The sequence below is a fragment of the Antechinus flavipes genome, chromosome 3, assembly GCF_016432865.1.
Source record: "Antechinus flavipes isolate AdamAnt ecotype Samford, QLD, Australia chromosome 3, AdamAnt_v2, whole genome shotgun sequence".
In the NCBI taxonomy this organism is placed as follows: Eukaryota; Metazoa; Chordata; class Mammalia; order Dasyuromorphia; family Dasyuridae; genus Antechinus; species Antechinus flavipes.
This window is the reverse complement of record NC_067400.1, coordinates 367,844,142-367,869,109: the sequence shown is the minus strand read 5'-3', so window position 1 is coordinate 367,869,109 and position 24,968 is coordinate 367,844,142. Positions and strand designations below refer to the sequence as shown.

The 24,968-nt window shown below is 32.6% G+C and overlaps 1 protein-coding gene across 1 annotated transcript in view; it reads left to right on the top strand.

The window, feature by feature from the left end:
• Positions 1-24,968, top strand: part of LRP1B (LDL receptor related protein 1B) — a 2,056,943-nt gene that overhangs the window by 1,140,323 nt on the left and 891,652 nt on the right. The window contains exons 19-20 of the mRNA XM_051990638.1: positions 11,813-11,893; positions 13,544-13,711. Coding sequence (XP_051846598.1) covers positions 11,813-11,893; positions 13,544-13,711 — 249 coding nt within the window. The remainder of the gene's footprint in view (positions 1-11,812; positions 11,894-13,543; positions 13,712-24,968) is intronic.

Genomic DNA, 24,968 nt, shown 5'->3' with positions numbered 1-24,968 from the left:
GAGGGCAAAAATGTAAAATGTAAACAACTATAGAAAGCTGAAGAAAGATGAGTACTGAGTGAGAAAAAGCCATTAGGTTTGACAATTAAGAGAGCAATGATAATTTTATAGAGAGCAATTTCTGTTAAATGATGAGTTTTGAAACCAAGCATTAAGAAAAGAGCATGCAAGTATAAGTGTGTTTGGTTGGCAACAATCTCTTTTACTGCCATTCATTTTTTATTTTTCTCTTAGTCACTATATTGGGAAACACAAAACTTTTTCTTCATAGTCGTCTTTCTCAGTTATCTGTATTCTCTCTTTTTCTACTCAAGCTCTTTGGAGTTTTTCTTCTAAAAGCATTTTTAATGGCAAAACTACTTTTAAAACTAGTAAGATTCTCTGGAGGCTTTCTGGATATAATATTCATTCTCAAAAGCTGTTCATGTGGGGATCCCGCAAAGCTTTCTTTGCATGCTCACTGTATATGTTCCAAATTGCATGAATGATACTAATTTTAGAAAGTACCTTTCCCTCTTCTATGAGAAAAAGAACATTTGAATATGCATTCAAATATGAGTATCATTTCTTTTACAAATTATGAAGTGGAGGTATTGAATAAAGTTCCCTACTTTAAAGTGCCCTTGACTTCATCAGTATGAACACAGAATCAAATCTTCAGTGGATTTCTATAATAGTACCTATACAAAAACTTGAATCATTTTCACATCCATTTGCCAGTATAACAAGTTAATTACACATTCAAAGTTGAGGTTTTATGTGGGCAAATAGATGCATAATTAGGAAAGTCCTCTGAGAATTCAGTCTTAATCTTTAAACCATCTTTGAACCTCTTAGTATTCTTCCCTTGCAAAAATGAGGATCTGCAAATTGGTGCTGCATCCAAGAGGGAACAGGTGCAAACTCTGAGGCCTGAGTAATAGATTCTTCTTGTGTTAGATTTGAATGATTCCTCTTCAAGGATAAGACCCAGGGTAATGGCCATGCATACTCAAATGCCATCCCAACAAACATCTGACTTTATAGCTGTGTTTATACTTGAAAAGCTAAGAGGAGAAAGGAGTTGATTATCAAGATAATTAGAGTTCCCTAAGCTCAGTTTGTCTCTTTATTCAATATCTCAGACAAAGGTTCTTTGGAGATTGGGAGTGCATGTAGGCTGCAGTATGTGGATAATTGGTTCCATTCTTCACTACACTTTACATGCATATTATTTTATTTTAAACAAATTCAAAGTCTTCAGAGCTTCTTGTCTTCCGGGTTGTTTGTTTTACTTACTTGCATTCTTTCTTTTTATTTAGAAGTTTAAAATAACATGATCTATTCTGAAGGTTCATTTCTGAAAACATCCAAAGTTTGACAAAATAAAAGAATGTGAAGATAATTAAAGATTTAGAATAGGCTGGAAGTAATAACCCTGACGTTTCATTTATTAGAAGGCTACTTAAACACATAGAGACAGGGATGTTTCCATCCCAAATTGTTAATACACGTGTAGCCTGAGCTAAGAAGAAAACAATAAGAAACAGTACCAAAAAATTAACTTGCAAAAAAGAAGTATCCTGGGGAAAAGAAAAAAGGCAAAAGGAAATGCTTTTCCCCCTGTTAAAAGAATATAAAGTATAACTGTTTTTTATAAAAACTGTAAGAACAATAAAACTATATCTGATCATGGTATTGATTTATATTTTTATATCATAAGAAAGTATGGATATCAGCATAAATGTTTATTATATTTTCACATATTAAACTACATTATGTTCCTTTAACATAAATTGACTATATTATCATATGTTGTTAATGTATATAAATGTATATGGACACTTACATATATATTATACAAGAGAATATATTATTTGAACTAGATAGATCAGGAATTTCTATGCCTTCATATATATTTATTTATACATATATGTAACATCCTTATTGATTTAGTACATGGAAATAGCTAAAAAATTTAAAAGTATAGAGTTTAGGGTGTATCTAGTCTACCCCTTCTTCTTCCTTTAAAGAGATGGGAAGAAGGATGTACAGAAAAGTAAAAATTTTTACTCCAGGTGTTAATGGTGCAACTATATTAGTATCTATTGCTACTTTCTGCCACACTGCTTTGCCTCCTTTAAATACAAAGCCTGAAATGTTTAATGTACTCTAGACAATTGTTTTAGAGTTACTATTTCTCAAGAACCTATTTCATGATTTTCATTTCCCAAAACCATGATCCAAATGATTATTGGAGTGAACTAGTTTTCTGTCTTTTTTTTTAATTTTAATTGTTAAACTATATTGAACAATATAAATAAAAATACAAATATTCTCTTTTTTAAAAAACTTTCCCCCAAAGTGGAAAAAACACACATCTATCTATCTATCTATCTATCTAATAATTTATCTGTCTCTACAGATATGTGTGTGTATATATATATATACATTATATAATATGTGGATGTGTATATATATATATATGTATATATATATATATACACATCCACATATTATATAATGTATATACATGTATATATAATGTAGTATTGGCAAATTTATGGCAGTCATCTTTGAATCTTTCTGGTGCTCCCTTACTCCACAAATTCTATCATTTGCCAAATCTTGTCACAATATCTAGCCTAGCTCCTCCACTCTCCCAGGAATTACCCTACTTTGGATATTTTTAAACTATTTGCAAAGCTTCCTAATTTTCCTTCTTGCCTTTACTAAACCCCAAATTCAAACCATTTTAAATGCAACTGCTCAACTAATCTTTCTAATATACTATTTAGATACTGTCATATGGCTTCAAAATCAAGCTTAAATCTTAACCTTGACATTCATATGCCTTTACAATATATCTTTAAACTACCTAGCAAATCATTTCATACTACTCTTATTCTTAAACTCTATTTTTAGCCTAATTGAGTGAAAGTGGTCTTATGTTCTTAACCTTAATTGTAATTTCTAAATTATTTTATTCTGAATTTAAGAAATAAAATCATTTCTATATCATATTAGAATAGAAAAGGGATATGTGTGAATGTGTGTGTATAAAATCATTCTACACATTCTTCAATTTTTCGATTCTTTCTCTGAATATATTAATTGGAGATAAAGGGACAAATGACAACATCAGAAACTATATCACTTTGGTTTTTAGTTTAGAGTTCTTTAGTTATAATAATCATCTGCAAAGAATGATAGATTTGGTTACTCATTGTCTGTTTTTATTTCTTCAGTTTCATTTTCTTGTCTTATTGTTAATACTAGCATTTCAAGTAAAATATTGACTAAATGGTGATTATGGATATTCTTGCTTTACTCCTCATTTTATTGGAAGGTTTCAAGTTTATCTCTTTTACAAATAACTTCAGATATAAAATACCAACTTCCAGATTATTGTCTTTCTACATATTTACTAGATGCTAAATATATTGAGCGATTTCTGTCATTTTCTGATTTAATTATTGTGGACCAGCAAATCTAGGTTCCTTAAATATATCTTTTCTATAATGTTTTTAATCTTGGTAATAGATTCCTCTATGTCTTTTAAAGAAAAGTAAAATTATTATTAGTGATAATTATTGATAATACTTATAGCATTTCTTTTATTGCTATTATTATGATAATAATAATTATGTTATTGTTAGTGAATTTATTTTTAGAAAGAAATCTCTAAAAGAGATGGTTTATGTCTTATCTGTCTGTGTATTATTAGCATTTAATACATTTTTCACACAGAGGAAACATTTGAGAAATGTTTATTAAAAAAGAACATCCCAGAGAACTATAAATGTCACCTAAAAGCCTATCATTTATACCATTACAAGGTGGGTGGTTATTACCATTTTGAGAATAGAAGCTAACCAGAGAAACCAATATAACAGATTCAACAAAAGAGAAAGATCAATATTCAAATCAAGAAATAATCATTAAGAAATTTATTTTAGGTTAAAATTTATTTTCATCTTTTCTTGACTCAGAGATATTATTTCACATGAAAGAGAAGAAAAAAAAAAACTTAAGATATATTAAGACTCAAAAACCTCACAGATAAAGACCAAAAGAATAGTTTCCTAGATGACTTCTTATTTTCTTATATGACTTAAAGCTTGGCACAGATTAGAAATGAACCTATGTATATTTGTCTTACAATTCTTACAAGGTGCTAAGTCAGTGGAACTGATAGAGACAATGGTTGTTTAGCAGAGTGCTTAGTTCTCTAGATGTACTTAATATTTAGTACAATTCCACAAGATTCACATCTTTAAGAGAGCATATATAAACTAGGAGCCTCAACCAGGATTGATTCCAGGAGAGTCACAAGCCAGGATTCAGTCGAGGAGATTCTCAAGTCAGAGACAGCAGTAGGGCAGAACAAAGGAAGACAGAGAAGTGGTGGCAGGCTGTCCTGTGGAGAACACTGAAACCAAGATTCAGAAGGCCTCCAGAAAACTAGCTGAGCCCCAAGTGAAGGTAATAAAACTTTGAAGAAGACAATAAAGGATTTGGACTTTAACTCTTGGCTGCATTTGAGGTAATTATTACTTTGAGGTGAAACGAAGGGTGCTCCCAGAAGCTCCCCAAGAAACCTGCTCCCAAAGAACATTATAATTTAGAAAAGAACACTACATATTCTATAGTGTTTTGCTTTCACTTTTTACTGGGGACATATAATTGTTAAAATTATCACTCTTTTTAATTTTTCCTGCAATGAAAAATCAAAATTCATCTTTTAACCACTTACCTTGAAATTAAAATGAACTCACATTTTAACATGAATTATCCTAATTGTCTGAATGATTCTTACTATTTTTACATGCATCAATATCCTTTGAGTTTGAAGATTATGCTACTGAGGTTATTTTCCAAGTTTCTTAATAAGGTTGAAAAAGATTTTGTTCAGTCCATATTGAATTGACCTATAAAGTATTCACAAGAATTCATTTTTGGTATTAGGTATTGTTCTATGAGATTTTTTGTGAGATAGAGAAAAAAGAAATGAATAGAAATGACTGGAAATAAGTGCAACTCCAAGTATTGCATCAGCTATGTCCATAACCATAACCTTAAGTTACCTCAATTATTTTACTAATCGGTTGAATATAACAAGTGATATTAAACAAAGTCTATTCAACTATTAATCTCTCCTTTCCCAAGTGGGACAAAGGGACAACAAAGACATTTATAGGAATATGTATATATGTACTAATTATTAGATTGTGTATCCTCTTACACATACATAGAGAGTTCTTCCTTGCTTTTACAATGCGTTGTTTTATTGGAAACAAAATTACAGGAAACCATTTTGTAAGGCATATGGGAATAAGGCACCGTACTGTTAAATTTACTAAGATGTTGTCAGCATATCTTCTTGTTTACTCTAATTCAGCACTTCCTTCAGAACTGCCCAGGCCTGGAAACAGTAGTAGGAAAAAAAAGTATATGGAAATAATTATTAGCATTGTTATTGGAAAATCAACTTAAAAAGAGGTCATAGAAATGAATCCAGGTTTTCTTGTCACACTGAGGATTAAGGAAAATCCAGGTTTTGAAACTTTTATAAACCATTTATATGCATAAGTTGAAAAGAAATAAATGATGTCTATAACATAAAATGGTTCAGATAAAGACATTAGTTTAAAGAATTAAATTTTAGGAGAAAGAAAATATTATAAAGGCCAGAAGAATGTGTGTATGTGTGTGCAAGTATATACATATATATATGTGTGTGTGTGTATTTAGTGTGTTTATATACATATGTAAATCCTATAGGGAAATATGATTCTATACTAGTTGGAAATATTTTCAAATTTTGCATACCACAGGGGTTGCTACTTATTTAATTCTTTAAAGTTACAAACAATTTAAATCGATGTCATTTCATCTTTACAACAATACTAAACAAAAAGTGAAATATTTCTATCCTCATTTTATAAGAGAAGAAACTGAGGTTTCTGGGGGGAGGAGTTAGTATGTATTATATTATGGTATAAAAAATGATGCAAAGTTTTTACTGGAATTAATAGGTTTTAGGACTCAAAATCTTGTTCTTCTGCCATTACACTAGCAATTCTTTTGTATGTAAGGTTTTCATATAAGCAATGTACTAGCCAAGATGATTCTTAAGTATAGAGGAATTGTAGAATTTGACTTAGTAATACCTTTCCATACAGATAAGCTATGTCATAAAGGAAAAAAAATACATAACTTATAGAAATTATCATAGGACCTGCAAAAATGAAAATATTGAATGTTAATCCATGTTAAATATCCTATTATGTTGAAGTAGATTCTGAGATGTAATATTTTCTTTTCACCACTGCAATTGTAAATAAAATGAATCTTACTTTAATTTATTTTGCCCAAAACTATCAGGCAATTCTTCCAAGAACCATTCAATTTATTTCTTAAGGACAAGTCAAAATCAAAGAATATTCATGCAAAGTATAAAAAAAGAAAGCTTATGTAGATTATTTCAAACTTTTTTTTTAATATAAGAATGGGTTATGCTGATATTTTAACAGAATAAATACCCAGGGACAAAATAGAATTTCCAAAAAAAAGATTCAATTTCTAAATTTAAATTGTAAAAGGACAGATGAAGTATGAAAAATTATAGCCTTTTTTAAGTATGTATGTAGCTTCTGGGATTAATATGCTGAGGTGAGGGACTATTTATCCTTAAAGTTCTGTACATATTTGTCTGTAATATAATAAAGTATTTTTGAATTATACATATATATTTCATAGTTAAAATAATATGCACATATTATTGAATCATAATATACTTTATACTAGGGAGTAGAACACTCTCTATTTTACAGATGAAGAGACTTAGAACCAGAAAGATATCTAGTAATTTGCAAAAGTGGCATCCTAAACCAGATTTTCTTCAGTATTCTTTCCATTGAATCACTGCAGATTAATATGATTCTATTTTATAAAGGTATGGAATTAAAATAAAAATGTTGTAAATTGAAGTCCTGTTTATACAGCATTCTGGCCTTGTGACTGTGGTTAAATTCATATAACATCTGAATTCATAGGTAACTCCCTAAGGTTATAAATTACAGGTAAATTGCTAATCTAAATCAATGAAAGGAATTTCCACTTTGGGAGTTTATCCCTTTCCCCATCAAATACAGATAGAAGGTAGATAAAAAAGATAGAGTAAGTCAATTAATTTGTCGCAGACCCAATAATAAGTAAATTGTCCATAATGACTTTACTCATCATGAGTCTTAGAATCATTAGTTGGTTTTTAGTTCATTGAGCTATGACTCTCCTGGATTTGTTGATTCATGTCCACAGGTTTAAAAATCTTTTATCATTTGTCTAAGGAGAAAAATAGCATTAGTCATGTTGTTTCTTGAAAAAAAAATGCACATTAGTTTTTATTATCTTGTCAGATAGCAAGGAAAAGAAAACTCCTTTAGAAATATTGATTAAATTATGCCTTTGGCATTTTAACTTTTTTTTCTACTTCTTTTCATATGTCATGATAATAATTGGGTTGGCATATGATTACTTTACTGCATTGTTTTGTCTCCAGATATCATTGATTACTTCTTTTCCTTTTCTTCCTCCTTCCAAATTTTATAATCATGTCCTAATTTTATTTTGTTGTTGTTTAGTTGTTAAGAAAGATTAAACTTTCTCTAATATTCACATCTCAAGATATGGCATATGAACCTTGTAATTCAAAAAAGATATTTGTTCATTGTTAAAATAATCTTCACTCTGTTTTCATAGACAAATGCACAATGCACACATTGGTTGCTAGGCAGTAAAAGACAAAATAACTGAGAAATGGTAAATATTTGATCCTATATTATATATAATATAGTTATAATATTAGATATTATAATCATAGTTAGATTAGCTAACTAATCTGCTAAGGTTCAACTTTGGATATTTTACAGACACACTTGGACTAATTAAAATATATTTAATTCAACAGGATTTTTTTTTTGATTTTGTTTTGATTTTTGTTGAGGCTGGGTTGGGGTTAAGTGACTTGCCCAGAGTCACGCAACTGGAAAGTGTTAAGTGTCTGAGGCCAAATTTGAACTCAGATCCTCCTACTTTCTGGGCAGGTGCTCCATCCACTTTGCCATCAGCTGCCCCAACAGTTTTTTTTTTTTAATAAAATTATATTAGTTTATTCTGCCAGTCTTACCTTAAGGAGAAATCTGATCCATTAGTAAATAATAGCTTGACACCATAGTCATCCTGAGTGTTTACCATATTTAACAGTGTTCTTTTCCTCCACCTCTTAGTAAATAAGCAACACACTTGATGTTCCCAGAATTCTTTGTAGATGTGCCTGTGCTTAACAACCCCACTTTGCCCTTTGTATTATTCTATGCTACTTTGAAAACTTAGTAAGAATATCACTATTTTGTGGACTATCCAAAGCCTGTACAAACATGTACTAAATCTCTTTTTTTCTATATTTTCATTGGTTCAAATGATGGCATCATGGAGAAATACAGACACTCTATATAAACTTCCATTGTTTTAATTATGATTTGAGAAGGAAGATACAATCCCACTGATTAATTAGAAAATGTATTTTTTTTGTTGTAGAATACATCAGACATAATCAAAACTAAATACCAGAATGTCTGAATAGTATGTCTTCACTATTCAATTAATAAGGAAGGAGGTTCAGAAGAAGAAGAGGAAAGAAAGAAGGAAGGAAGGAAGGAAGGGAGAGAGAAAGAGGCGGGAAGAGAGAGAGAGAAAGATTACTGTAGTGAACACTACTTCCCTATCTAAAAAACTTCACTATATATATTTTTTAGATTACCATGTTATAAAGAACTGGTGTTAAACTTATTACTCTATAGAAGCTACATTCCTTCACTCCAAACTTTTATTATCTTACCACTAGAAAAATATGTAATTGCAATTTATTTTGTCACTTTTTACCTCATGAGGGATAATACAGAAAGAGTATTTAAGAATCACTATAAAGTATTTTCTGAAGACAAAAATCCAGTAAACAAAGAAGACCAAGAATAAGTTGTACATTATTAAAAAAGGTATTGGAAACAAAGAACTAATTGAGATCTTTAAGTAGAATATGTAATGTCTACTTGCTTAGTATATTTGTTTATATTCAATCATATACAATTTTTCATGACCCCATTTGGGCTTTTCTTGGCAGAGATACTGGAATGGTTTGCCATTGCCTTTTTGAAATTATAAGGTAATTATGAGGTAAACAGGATTAAGTGACTTTACAGGATAACATAGCTAGATTGGAGGCCAGATTTGAAGTCAGGAAGGTTAATCTTCCTACTCTAGAGCTAACATTTTATCCACTGCACCACCTGGCTGGCTCTGCTGAGAATGCTTAGAGGGATTCATACTTTAAGTTGTCATTGGAGTAGATCACTTTTGAGATTCTTTTGATTTTGTGATTCTTTGACACTATTATTAGCCTATCCTTATAGTACATATTTATCCCTAAAATGTTGCATTTATTACTATTTAACACCTCTAAAAGGATATATATATATGTTTATGTATGTATGTATATATATAATCTGAAAATAGGATACTATATGATTAAGAGAGTGTTATATAAAAAAAAGAAAAGGAAAAAAATTTTGAGAAAATATGATGGAAATCTGTAACTTAGGAAGAAACTACCTTTTTCAATGCAAATTTATTTACCAAATGTCAAAATGCAAGTATCAGAAGATAACTCTTAAGTTTGGACAGATATAAACAAAATAAAATTAGGAAGAAATATTATTTTGAATATAGTCAATAAAATAGGTAAATTTTTATCCTCATTGGGGTGGTAATTTCATAGATAATATTAGATATTATAATCATAGTAAAACATATTTTCATAATATATAGAATAATACATAATTAGTAATAATTATAGATAATGAAGATAAAACAAAGTTTTAGCTGAGTTCAGTGATAGTAGATCAAAATAAATTGAAAAAGTGATCACAGTCATTAATAGAAGAGTAAATATGGATGCACAAGACCAAGGTTCTAATCCTGACTAGATTAATTAATTTATATCTTGGACAAACCACATAATTCCTACAGAACTCTGTTCATTTTATTTTCTTTAAAATGGTAAGATTAGGGGATCTTTTTTCTCTGCTCTTATGCCACATAATACTATAAGGTACATTCATTCTATAAAAACTAATTCATTAAAATATAACTTTTAACAACCTTGGAGGGTGCCAGGAGCCATGGTAGTAGGGAGGAAAGCAATATCCTTGGACAAAATGTCATTTGTTACAGTGGTCAGCTGGTTGAATCAATTTTATATAATAAACACTTATTAAGAGACTAAAGGACAGAGATTATCTGATCTAATATGCCAATCTCTCTTGGCAATTGGTAGATAGAGTAAAAGTTGTTTTGCTAATGTCTTTTAAATGAACTCTTATGTTTTAGGATTTATGGTTCTGTGAGTGCTCCTCAGGGAGTCAAAAGGAGCTGGTGTTGAATCAGTCATTTAAACTCTGTGTGAATTATGTTCTATATATATGAAATGGGAATAATAAAACTGACTCCTGGGGAATATTAGTAAATTATTTGGAGAACCTTGGATGAAATGTGTTTGGTAATTATGTTTCTCTGATGATTTTTCTCTTTTTATCCTATCTGGCCTTCCTACAATAACCTTGGTCTTCATATCCTTAATTGTTGGACTGATTTGTTATACTTTTCTCTTTTCCATTCTTATTTCCAAGTTATGAAGATGCTTAAAATATTTGTATTGGTGAGCTTGCTTTGCTTTTCCATTCTTCATTATCACTTTTTGACCCCTTATTTTGTCTTCACAAAAATAAATTTTCTGTGCCTCCTGTTTTTACTTATCATCCAAAGTTTTTTGTTGTTATTGTTGTTGTTACTTGAAGGTGACAAAGATTGCATGATATTATGGAAGTATATATATATATTATATATATAATTACTTCATTGCTTTGATACGATATATAAAAAAGTAATAGTTTTCATGTTTAATTTTCATCAGTGAAAATGAATTTTGCTTTCTAGTTTCAAGGGAAGCACTAAAAAGTTTTCATTTTATATAGATTTATAGATGTCATTTCTCATCTATACTTATTTTGCTTTCTGAACTTATTTTCATAAACTAAATGGAGTTAGGGTGTTTTTTTTGTTGTTGTTATCATAAAGTAGCATGTTTCAAATGTGATTCTTTCAATGTACCATAGCAATTCAAATTTTTCTACACTTGTAACCCTGACATATAATGCATTTGGTAGGATTTAGTGGTATGGCAGAATTAGAATTCAGTTGAAATTTTCCCTTCTGTTTAAGTAGCTGGTATGATTATTTTTCTTCCAAATTTATCTGATGGAGTTAGTAACCCACAGCAGCAGTCTTAGTTTTGATATTCCCCTACTTTGCCTATCTATATTCAGGCAAGGCCTTTTCTTTTTAAAACATATGCACAATGTTTCAAAGTACCAGAGCAGAGAGCTCCATTCAGCTGTTTTTCATTTATTATAGGTCGAGTCTACTGGTACTATTACCGTTTTGCTAGTAATACAACAGTTCCTGTCTGTCCTTCAACAAATGATTCTCCTTGCCTTTCAGTCACTGGAAAGTATTCATTTAAAAGATGTTAAAATTATGTATGCCCTCCGTGCTCCAGAAGTTACAGCACTTCAGTCATAGATGTAATGATTCCTCTGTGCCTTTTGTGAAGACTCTGGGGAGGGGCTCTGATCACATTAGTAAATGAGATACAAATTAAATTCAGCACAGTCATTAACACATTTCCTATTGGACACTTCTATATCTTTCACAGAATTCCCAACCTGTGAGCCACTAACTCAGTTTATATGCAAAAATGGAAGATGCATTAGCAGTAAATGGCACTGTGATTCAGGCAAGTACCAAATGTTTAACATATAATCTGATTTGATGGGGGATTTGGCTATCTAGCTGACTATCTTCCTTTAGAAAGAATAAGTAAAATATTTGTGACATATGCTGGGAGATGAAACTACTATACCAATATGATCATCTTTAAAGGTCACAGACAGGAGCATTTGCCCCATAAGGGTAATTTTATAAATTCCTTCCCATCTCCCATATATAAGGTTATATGTAAATAGACTAAATGTAAACATAAAGTGAAGGGTTCTATTGAGGAAATTATCTCAATCATTCAGACTCTTTCAATAGTCATTTTACAAGTCATGATTTACAAACCCCAAAACTGTTTTATTCTTATACTGAAATGGGAATGCTTTGTTGCAATGTATAGAAAATGAATTTAAAAGTGAATTATATAAATAGAATTGAAAATTTACAATTTAAGTTATTTCTTTCATAATTATTTTTTACTTTAAGCTGATTTTTTAAAAAAATTGTTAATTGGTTTTAGATAATAGTTTTAGATAATAGTATAAACTAACCATTCATGATTCAGCTTCCATATATAAATATATACAAAAACACACATATACACATATATACCTATAAATATACATGTTTTACATATGTATATCTGTAGATATGTGCAAACATATGCAGAATTAGTAAGTTGAGTTTAAACCCTGGAGAGAATGGAGAGGGAAGAGTGGAAAAAGTTTCTTTAGATTCAGTGTGTAAATGTCAGAGAAAAAGTAGGATAAGAATAGGTAGAAAAAGTGCTGAGCAGGGATGATCACTTATTTATATGCCAATTTTGCCAAAACATTTACCACTTCACCCTCTACTCTTTTTTTTTTTTTAGTTATTTTATGCTTCATTGTAATGCTGGAGAAACTGAGGCAAGATAGAAATTAGAGATTTTTAATATTTTATTAGAGGCAGAGTTTGGAGTGAGGGCAAAATAGGACCCATGTTGACCCCAGTTGGGTGGATGGAACTCTTGTCTCAAAGCATCCAACAAGGAGCAAGGGATTCCAGAGACTTTTATAGGGCTTCAATGATCAGGGAAGCAAAGGTAAGGGGTCGGGGGTGGGGGAGGCAGAGCACTGGTGAGCAGTGGTCAGGACCCATAGATTCAGTTCTGACAGGTTGGGGGTAAAGAAGGAAGGATCATAAATTATGATAAGTTGGGAAGAAGCTAGGAGATACTATCTGAGACCAGAAAAATATGCCCAAACAGCTGAGATAAGCCATCTAATGTCTTATGACTCTTTGGAATGCTGGTGGCCAGAGCTCAGCAGCCCTAATTATCTCAGTTCTAATGGCTAGGAAGGGAGGTTGCCACCAGGGAGACTGAAGCAGAAAAATTCAGGGAAACTGAGGCAGAATAAGTCAGGGAAACTGGGGCAGAACATCATGTATGAAATCATTTCATTCATTAGTCAGATCTTATCAGGTATAAAATATGTACCATGATGACTGTATAATTTTGCTGTTTCTACTTATATGTAGAGAAAGATGAACTTAAGATTGATCTCATCAATTGTAGATCAATTAGGACAAGTTTACACTTAATGAATTTTCTGTATTTTGATATAAACTTTGAGATGGTTACACCATCTTTTATTATAAGTTTAACATTGCACATGCCTATTTCTAGATGATGACTGTGGTGATGGGAGTGATGAAATGAGTTGCATTCACTCATGCTCTGATAATCAGTTCAGATGCTCCAGTGGCAGGTGTATTCCAGAACACTGGGCATGTGATGGTGACAATGACTGTGGAGACTTCAGTGATGAAACCAAAGCAAATTGTACCAAAGAAGGTTAGTCATTTTGTGGAAATAGAGATTTTTATTTTAATCTGTAAAAAACATTCAGAGTTGCTAGTAGTACGCATTGCATTTTGAAAGAAATGGCTCACTTAATAGAGATCATGTGGGGATACTCAGTAAGAAAATCAGATCATATTTTCAGCACCTATGTCTATTCCTACCACCTCCACTTGCATTCCATTAGCAATTCCTTCAACCCGTTATCCTCTTCTGTTGTATCTTTCCCTTCTTGAATGTGTTTATCTATTACTCCCCCAATAATAATTTCCCATCTTCTAAGTTTCTACACCCACCAAAATATCAAAACAACAAAATAAAAGTCCTTTTATTTTTGAATAAATCTAAAATTAATCTAGGACAGCTGGGGAGCACAGTGAATAGAATGCTGAACCTGGAGTCAGAAAAATTCCTATTCATGGGTTTAAATCTGACCTCAGGAGAAAGAAATTTGTGACCAAAGATGAACTAGAGACCATTACTGATCACAAAATAGAAAATTTTGATTACATCAAATTAAAAAGCCTTTGTACAAATAAAACTAATGCAAACAAGATTAGAAGGGAAGCAACAAACTGGGAAAACATTTTCACAGTTAAAGGTTCTGATAAAGGCCTCATTTCCAAAATATATAGAGAACTGACTCAAATTTATAAGAAATCAAGCCATTCTCCAATTGATAAATGGTCAAAGGATATGAACAGACAATTTTCAGAGGATGAAATTGAAACTATTACCACTCATATGAAAGAGTATTCCAAATCATTATTGATCAGAGAAATGCAAATTAAGACAACTCTGAGATACCACTACACACCTGTCAGATTGGCTAAGATGACAGGAAAAAATAATGATGAATGTTGGAGGGGATGCGGGAAAACTGGGATACTAATGCATTGTTTGTGGAGTTGTGAACGAATCCAACCATTCTGGAGAGCAATCTGGAATTATGCCTAAAAAATTATCAAATTGTGCATACACTTTGATCCAGCAGTGTTTCTATTGGGCTTATATCCCAAAGAAATACTAAAGAAGGGAAAGGGACCTGTATGTGCCAAAATGTTTGTAGCAGCCCTGTTTGTAGTGGCTAGAAACTGGAAAATGAATGGATGCCCATCAATTGGAGAATGGCTGGGTAAATTGTGGTATATGAATGTTATGGAATATTATTGTTCTGTAAGAAATGACCAGCAGGATGAATACAGAGAGTTTTGGAGAGACTTACATGAACTGATGCTAAGTGAAATGAGCAGAACCAGGAGATCATTATACACTTCGACAACGATATTGTATGAGGACATATTTTGATGGAAGTAGATTTCTTTGACAAAGAGACCTGAGTTTCAATTGATAAATGACCGACAAAAGCAGCTACACCCAAAGAAAGAACACTGGGAAACGAATGTGAACTATCTGCATTTTTGTTTTTCTTCCCGGGTTATTTATACCTTCTGAATCCAATTCTCCCTACGCAACAAGAGAACTGTTCGGTTCTGCAAACATATATTGTATCTAGGATATACTGCAACATATCCAACATATAAAGAACTGCTTGCCATCTAGGGGAGGGGGTGGAGGGAGGGAGGGAAAAAAAATCGGAACAGAAACGAGTGTCAATATAAAGTAATTATTAAATAAAAATTTAAAAAAAAAATAAATAAATAAATAAATCTGACCTCAGACATTTATTAGCTATATGACCCTGGGAAAGTCACTTACCTCTCTTTGCCTCATTTCTTCAATTTGTAAAAATCAGCTGAAGAAAGAAATGGCAAAACACTCCTGTATCTTTGGCAAGAGAACCCCAAGTGGGGTAACAAAAATGGGATGAAAAAACTATTGAACCAACCCCAAATTAATCTGTTTCCACTTCTGACAGAAAAGGTTGCCTTGCTATCTAGTTATCTATGCTATTCATCCCAGAGAATGAGGTCGTACTTACTATTTTTAATGGTTTTCTATATATTGTCTATGAGTATCATATGCAGTTAGTTGTATTTATGAAAAAAGGCATGTGCTAACTGTATACCAAGAATTGTAGTAAGCATCTGGGATTCAAAAAAAAAAAAAAAAAAAAAAAAAAAAAAAAAAGCAGAGTTTGAGAGTGTGGGGATGGATGTATGCAGAAGATGGTTCATTCTCTCAAGGAACTTTAATTTGATGGGAGATATAAGCCACAGGGAAATGGTAGCCAAGGAAGGTTATTTTGGTTTGGAAACTTAAAGTGATTCTAAATAGAGACTAAGGAGTTATATTGATACTTTCTAGTAGGGTTGATGATTGTATTGATTTCATGATTGTTTCAGAACCTGGAGGTGAGCCAATGGGGATGGTGGGAAATTTACAAGGTCCACAAGAAAAAAATTGTTGTTGAGAAAATGATAGAGACATAAGCTGGAGCACCCAGCTTAATATAGTGGGTCACATTTCAGGCAATTCATCATCGTTGTGGTTCCCTGGGTCACAATCCCAGAAATAAAAGGGTTAAATCCTTCAAGGCATGGAGTGATGAAAACAATAATTAGGCTTTTTGCTCCTAGGACTTGATTGGCTAAGGGCACTAAAGCTTGAGAATACTTCTTTTGATACAGAGTCCTAGTAACCTCTAGCCATATTGCAATCATTTTTTGGTTACAAAAGAGAAAAAAAAAGCCCAGGGTCATAGAGCTGGAGTCCAAATAATAATAATTACCACACCTTCTCAATTTTCAAACTAAGTGCTTTAGAATATTTATAGACTATCCTTATCAACGGTATGTCAAAATAAATCTTGTTTTGTTAAACCTTGCAGGGCTTCTACTAGATGCCTAAGTGGTGAGGGGAGAAAAAGTAACATTTCCAAGACTTTTTTTTTTATTTTTCCCTTATGAATACTATTATTTTATGCAATAGCTTTTTCTGGCTTGGGCTCTTCATTCTCAGATGCAGAAATCTTTTTTTTTTCTTCCTAATGTTAAAGAATTGTTTCTGCTTTTAAAAAAAATACAAGTAATTCCAAACCTAGAAGTTCTGATAGATCTGTACATTATCTTCAAGATGCTCAAGTGTCATTCTGGGTTTGGTACTTTTATTCACTTACCACCTTTTCCCCCTTTTTTGAATACAGAGAGAAGTAGATTGTTGAGGAAATCATCATGTAATTTAATTCAAGCTTTCCGAATAGTGTTTTTCTTTTTTTTTTTTTTAATTATAGCTTTTTATTTACAAGATATATGCATGGGTAATTTTTTAGCATTGACAATTGCAAAACCTTTTGTTCCAACTTTTCCCTTCCTTGCCATCACCCCTTCCCCCAGATGGCAGGTTGACTAATACATGTTAAATATGTTAAAGTATAAGTTAAATACAATATATGTATACATGTCATAACAGTTATTTTGCTGTACAAAAAGAATCAGACTTTAAAATAGTGTACAATTAGCCTGTGAAGGAAATGAAAAATGCAGGTGGACAAAAATAGAGGGATTGGGAATTCTATGTAGTGGTTCATAGTCATCTCCCAGAGTTCTTTCCCTGCGTGTAGCTGGTTCAGTTTATTATTGCTCTATTGGAACTGATGTAGTTCATCTCATTGCTGAAGATGGCCAGGTCCATCAGAATTGATCATCATATAGTATTGTTGTTGAAGTATATAATGATCTTCTGGTCCTGTTCATTTCACTCAGTATCAGTTCATGTAAGTCTCTCCAGGCCTTTCTGAAATCATCCTGCTGGTCATTTCTTATAGAAAAATAATATTCCATAATATTCATATACCACAATTTATTCAACCATTCTCCAATTGATGGATATCCACTTAGTTTCCAGTTTCTGGCCACTACAAAGAAGGCTGCCACAAACAATGAATAGTGTTTTTAATTTAAGATATTAAAGAATACATATTCCAAATGTTTCAGGAGAAAGCATATTCACTTTGTTTTGGTTTTGCAAGAACAATCAGGATAATTGTAAAAGTCAAATACCAGTCCAATTATGGGAAAATGGTGACCTATGAATTAGGGGCAAATGATTCTTTGTAATCTTGAAATAAATATAATCTCTCCCAGCCTTACAGTGACTATATAGACTTGATGATAGCCACCAAAAATTCTGTATCCCTATAAGACTGAAAGAATATTCCTCTATAGTATTTAATTAGAAGTGGCTTAAATTTTGTTTTCTTAATTAGATTCATAGATTCTTCTGAACTTTCTGAATTATTTTTGTTGTTCTTCTTTCAGTATTACTGAAGAGAAATGCCTCGTAAATTCCTAATACCTTTGGCTTAAATGGATAATTATAGTAACAGCTATTTTTTACATCTTATTTCTTAAATCTATACTATGGTCACATGGTCAGTCAATTATTCAACTAGCATTTATTAAATCTCTTCTTTCTGTCAGGTACTCTATTAAAAGTGCTAAAAATAAAAAGTCAAAAAACAAAGACACAAAACAATCCTCAAGGAACTCACCATCTAATGGGGGACAAAACATGTAACAACTATATATGTACAAAATCTAATCAAGATATATAAAATGGGGGGAAGTGTCTGCAAAGGAAAGTTCTTAGATTAAGGAGAAGTTGGAAAGATTTCTTTCAGAAAGTGAACTTTAGATGAGACTTGAAGGAAGTCAGGAAAGCTAAGAAGCAAAGATGAGACAATTTTTATCGTGAGAGATAGTTAGTAAACATTCTTGGAGCAGGAATATTCCATATGAAGAACAGCAAGGTGGCCCAGGTCATTGGCTCTCAGAATACAAAGAGGCAAAGAAGATATTAAAGATTAGCTAGGTAAGAAGGGACTAGCTTATAAAGTTCTTTAATAATCAAACAGAGGATTTATTTTTTTTTTATTCTAGAATAGAGAAAAATAGAAATGATTAAATAGAAACTTTAGTCAGGGAGATCCAAGAGTAGCTATTAAAATAGCGTAAGCAGGAGTCAAAGAGGTATTCACCAGGTGATAGCAGTACCAGTGGGAAAAAAGAGGGTAAATACTTGAGAACCAGAAGACTATATAATAGTCTAATCATTTTCTCTTACCCCAAACATTTCCAGTTTATGAAAGATGCTTGGCCACTTCTAGGTTCGCTGTTTACCTGCTATTCCTCTTTTTTTTTTTCCTTTTAGCCACTTAGGAATAGCTTTCTTTATTTCTGCCCTATTTTATTTTCCATTTCAGATTATATGTTATGGTTATTCCCTGGAATGACTCTTTTCTTTGTGTGCTAATGGAGTAATGGGGGAGAAAGTACATCTGAGGATTCTTTTTTCTTTGTCCCAATACTTTTCAAAATTTCAGCTCCTTAGTAGTGCATTAGTCTCTGATACTTCCCACTTGAAACTGCTTTTCTCCCTCTTTTCAGATGTCTTTCTGAGCTACACATGAGGTGTGCATCTGTGCTATCCTGACACTGGCCCATAATATACTGTGAGAGATAAATAGGTTCAAATTTAATTCATTTTGAACCTAGAAATGAGCTATTTGCTGCAGTTTACATGATTTTCTTCTTCCTTTTTGTATATTTATTTCTCACTTAAATTTATCATTGAATTAAATTAACAAGGAGTTTTGTAAAAAGCTAGCTTAGCATCAGGAACCCTATACAACCAGTAGTATAGTCTCCTTAGGGTCCCTGGATACTTATTATCATTTTGATGATCTAGAAATAGTGGTTGTTGAATTTTGTTGACCTTATTTAAAGCAATTTAATTTCTGCAAATGTATTGCTTTAGAAGCAAAGTATCATCATAGAGATAGAACTGGTCTTGGGGCCATGAAAATCTGGGTTTTCAAGTCCAGCCTTTGATATATACTAGCTATGTGGCCCTAAGAAAGTCATTTACTTTCATAGTAAATGCTGTAAGACTAAAATATGTGAAAAGTTGCTAACCTACATTAGCAGGTTTTTTTTTTAAACCATAAAATCCCTATGTTAATGAAATCACATATCCATATCTTAAATTAATCGAAAAATTATAGAAGGAATTATCATACCTGACTTTTATAGGGGTAAAGAGAAGCTCTGAGGAATCTTGTGAAAGATAAATCTGCATAACTCTTTAATATATTTCATATTTTGAGCAGCAAGTGAAATATTCCCAAATTAAACATGGACATGTTTTTGAAGACTAATAAATAAAAAGGACTGCTAATCCAGTGCTCTGCTATTGATAGGTATAAGCAAGAAAGAAGAAGAAAATATGTCATCCTTGGTTGAATACTTTGAGAGAGAATACAGAATAATCTTGAAAGTATTTCAATAGTTTGTAATATTAAAACCTAATTACTTCAGACATTGTGAAGATAATCCAAATAACCTCAAATGTATTAAAACCTATAAAAATAATTTGTCTATGTAGACCATAAGTATATAACTCAGGTAAATGGGAAATTTGATTCAATGATCCACAGAATTCACTTGTAAAATCTTTTGTTAAGCTAAAAGCAAATGTTTCTAGCCTGAGCTTTCTGGTTTGGCTGTCAACATTGTGCTCATCCATTAGATAACTACTCAATACTTTCCTTCATACTGACTCAGTAGAAAGACGCATATGTTAGAGCTGTTCTCTCAATTCAAGAGATTTTCTAAAGTTTTAAAATGTATTTGAATTTGGTTCACTGGAAGTCAAACGAGGAAAAAGGAGACTTTTTAGTTATGCTTCCTATTTTTGAAAAATCCTAATTATATTTTCTGAGAAATATTTTGATGCTGATTGTCTAAATGATGATTGGGGGGAAATAATTAACCTTTATACTCTACCAAGCACTGTGCTGAGTGCTAAAGATATAATACAGGGGATGTAGGACTTATTTAGGGAAGACTAGTACCTCTGGAAGACGGCTGCCAAGTTCTTTACTGGATAGCTTTCCACCTTTGGTGTCCACTTGATCCAACTAACTCTTATCTGTGGCTCTAAGAAGCTGTAGCATTCAGAGCAGCCACAACCAGAAAAACCTTTTCAGCAGACAGACTAACCCAGGTTAATCTGTGTTAAACCAGGGTAGCCAAAGGTCTCAAACTCTATGGTGAGTTAAGAGGGTGTCCATCCCCAAGCAGATGAAGACTTGCCCTGGTGGGATTGATGGATGAGAAAAACTTGTTCTAACAGATTGTTTTCTGCCCTGAGCTTTTTGGGTTAGCTGTTAATATTGCTCTCATACTTACTTTATAGGAAGTCATGAAGGTAGGTGAAGAGGGTGCTGTGGAGTACTTAGAGCTTGGTGAGACATCAAAGACACCACAGTAATCTACTGCATCTCCAGTTAGCATCAGTTGTCTTGACTTTCCTGCCACTGAACAATGATGACTATTGAAGAATCCAATTTGTGCATGAATCAAAAGACATTAAAAAAAGATGTAATGCAAAAGCAAAGAATAATATATGTCCTCAAGGAACTCACATTCTAAAATAGCACAAAACTAAACATAAGAATCTATTAAACAAAAGGGGCACAATTACTAGGATGTGTGAAGTACTGTTCGAGTAGAGACTGGTTTTAATTTTAATGTGGAGAGGTAATAAACTACCTGACCAAATGGGATTATAGTCCAAAACACTCAGTGAAGTCAAACAGAGGCAGAGAATGTATGTAGGGTTTTCTTAGCCAATTAGGGTTTGCAAACAGAATAAATAACCTGAGCATACCATTTTATCCTAACATCTTCTTGCATCTGTTGTTATCTTTAGAGGAAACAAAGGCAAATAAGAGGGGCAAGGACACTGGGAGGCCGGACAAAGCATAATTCCAGGAAAGGATCATTAAACCTGACAGAATAGGGATTAAGATAAGAAGGTAGAAAACTGAAGACTTTGAGGTGGGGGTCCTTCAAGGTTTTCCTGGGCTTTCTTCTAATATCAATTTTCCTAGTCCTAATTGCAAGGAATAGGGGGAGGGGTGGCTATGACTTATTATCCAGGGCTCAACAGTACAAGAATACCATGCCATATCCTTTACAGGAGCAATTAACAGAAAGTATTTAATCATAATTTTAGAACTAAAGTGTTGGAGTTCTTGTTCTTCTTTAAAATAATATAAAAATGGTTCTTCTCTGGGAGAGAGAGCAGATTTCTCGGGGGAGGTTTTCTTGGAGGCAGCCTTAGTATCAGTTCAGATCAATAATTACCCCAAATGCAGCCAGCTGGTAAAAATACAAACGTTTATTTCTCCGTCCAAGTCTTGTCTCTTTCCTTGGGCCTGGATAGCTAGATTCTTAGAGACCTATCTCTCTGCTTGGTTCCAAGAATGTCTCCAAATCTAAAGGTTTTGTCCTTCAGTCTCTGCCTCTGCTTTCTTCAGCCTCCAGCCAGCACAAAGATGGAATGAATCTCTTGTCTCCTTCACTTGGGGCTCGGCTAGCTTTCTGGTGAGTCTTTCACACCAGCTTGGTCTCAGTGGGAGAAGTGCAGGAGCCCAGCCACCACAGAGAGCCTTTTCAATCTCCCGCTCAATTCTCAACTCGTAGCTTATTCCTCTCAAAACTCTTCTTCCGCTACCAGCCAGCCAAGTGGAAAATACACGAATGAATCACTCTTCACTGGCTTATATATGACTCTTCTGAGAGAATAGGATTATGGGTTTTCTCCCATAATGCTCTCTGGCCCTAAGAGCTTCAAGGTGTGAATTCAGATATCTCATACTAAATCCTGAAATTTCTCAAACATGTGAACTCCAATGAGTAAAGTGAAAACACAAGCATTGTATCAATTAGTTTTACTTAGTACCTTGTTTCAGGTTCTGGCCCAAAACATCTTGTAAGAGCAGATCAATAATCTATCAACTCTAATGAGTTAGCAGTTTGTAAAGATTCCAACACTAAAGACTAAGGTAGTAGATTGGAAAGATTAGTATATATAGCAAGCTGTTTAGCAAGATTTAAAAAAAAAAAAGATCCAGAAATAAAGAGTGATATGAATGAAACATGGTTCTAGTCTTCTTGAAAAGAGTGGGCTAAGTGAAGGAGTTGGTGAATCAGAATTGGTGAATCAGGACAGTGAGAATCAGTTCTAGAGATAAAAGGGTTAAAACCTCCAGGGCATGATCTCCTAAAACAGGAAAAAATGTAAATTAATTAAAACAATTTCTTTTAAATAAATTATTTCTTAGACCTACTAACTTCTAAATCAAGATTTAGTGGGCCAGATAAAATTTACATTAGTACTCCTCATCTTTGTCATTGCCCCGTCTTCCCTCTTAGAGACAATTTCCCTCTCAGGTGAATAAATTTTTCATTCTCTCTGTGCTCAGGGTTTTAAGTTTATTTTAGTTTAGTTTTTGTTTGGTTGAGGGATGGGATGAAGTGCAGGGAGGTAGGATGTATGGAACCCTTTATTTTTATTAGCAAATATACCTCTTTTGCAAAAAGTACATGGTGATCAGTTTTTATAGGCTGAAGAGAAACACAGACATCTAGTATATTAGGAGTTCTCTCTAACACTGGAGCTCTCTCTGTAATATAATTCCCTAGTGAGCAATTTGGCAGGAGGCAAGCCAATCTTGCCTATCATACAAAAGGTTTTTAGTTACTGACATATCAAAGGGATCTCATTATGAGAATTTTTTTCTCCTAAGAATTTCAAGGACCACTCTAATACCAGGCTCCAGTGTATTTGTACCACTCTCCCAAATCTCTATCCTTTATAATGGAATAATGAAGAATTTGGACATATGTTACATCTATAAAATACCAGATATGTGAAAGTAATCTTATCTTGTTGCTGACAGTTTTATTCATTTGAATTATATATGCTATCATTCTTATTCTCCTTTTTGGGGGAAATAGTCTCTCAAACATATTTCAAGCTAGGAATAAGACCTTTCTGAAGTAAACATATGCATATTGTTCAGTATCTTTAGACAGCTATTCCCTCGGGTCAATTTCCATTCAGAAATAGTTGTAAACATTTATATTGAATAATTTCAGCATGAACCTGAGGGGGATGACAAAACAGGCTGTCCTTAGAATATATGTTGCCTATTGTTTCTCCTAAGCAATTTTAATATTCCCTGAATATTTGAATTCATCTTTACTTTGAAACTGCATCTGACCCTGATTTATGGGCAGTGTTCTTTGATTCCTTCTGTTTAGCTTACTGAAAAAAGAAGATTTACTGCCTGCTGCAGTAAGTAAACGAGTTGGGTAATGCATGAACATATGTGATCTCTTATTTACATCGCAAATAAAAATTAAAAGCAAGTTTCAAATTAAGTACATTATTGACCTTCAATTTTGATTTATTATGAATAATCTTCTACAAGTTCTCAGATCCATTAGGCATTTAAGTACATACTATTAATATGTATGCTCACGTACTCTCATATACACTGCTTTTAACTATTTATGTTTTCTTCTCTGAAGATTTCTACTTTCCCTTCAGGCTCTGTTCTTTTATTTCTCTCCCTGTCTGTCCCAACTAGTCTCTACTTCGCCACACATAAGAAGCTGAAATGATCACAGAACAATTTCCAATTAAATCAAACTTTGTCCCCTTCACCTATCCCTTTCTGTCTAATCTTATGTATCCAGCCATCTCATCTCTCTAATTGGAGGAACATATATGTTTTAATATATCCAAGTAGGATTTTTATATATAACTTTATTATTATTATTATTATTTTATAAGGCAATGGGAGTGAAGTGATTTATCCAGGTCACATAATTAGTAAATGTCAAGTATCTGAGATCAGATTTGAACTCAGGTTTTCCTTATTCTAGATTGGTGCTTTAACCACTGCATCACCTACCTACCTCTAACTTTTTCATTATCAAAATGGTCTGCCTTGCCTCCCTGTCCTATTCTCAACTTCATGAGAAAAATATAGGTTCTGCCTTAGGGATAGTCTAATAGCCTCATTATGACCATACTTTCAATATCTAGTATTGATTTTCCTATTTTTCTTCCTTAGTCCTTTATCTGAATTTTGAAATTTCAACCTTAAGTACAAAAAAATAAAAAAGAAAAGAAAAGAAAAGAAAAGACTGATGGGTAGAGAGTGCTATAGTTAAATCTCAATAGATGCTTTCTTGACAACTAAGTCTGTTTAATATATGTGTGTGTATGTATGTATGTGTGTCAAACTGAGGACTTCTCAGAATAATAACCTTGGGTAATTCAAGACTCTGGCACCAAGGCTTTGTTTAATTATTAGGCTCTGGGAGAAGAGCAAAGACTTGCTCTTCCCACAGAAAACATTTAAGAGATAACCCCCATGACCTTTACTCAACTGCTTAGAGAAAAACTTGCCTAATTGTTTAATGGCCTAGAG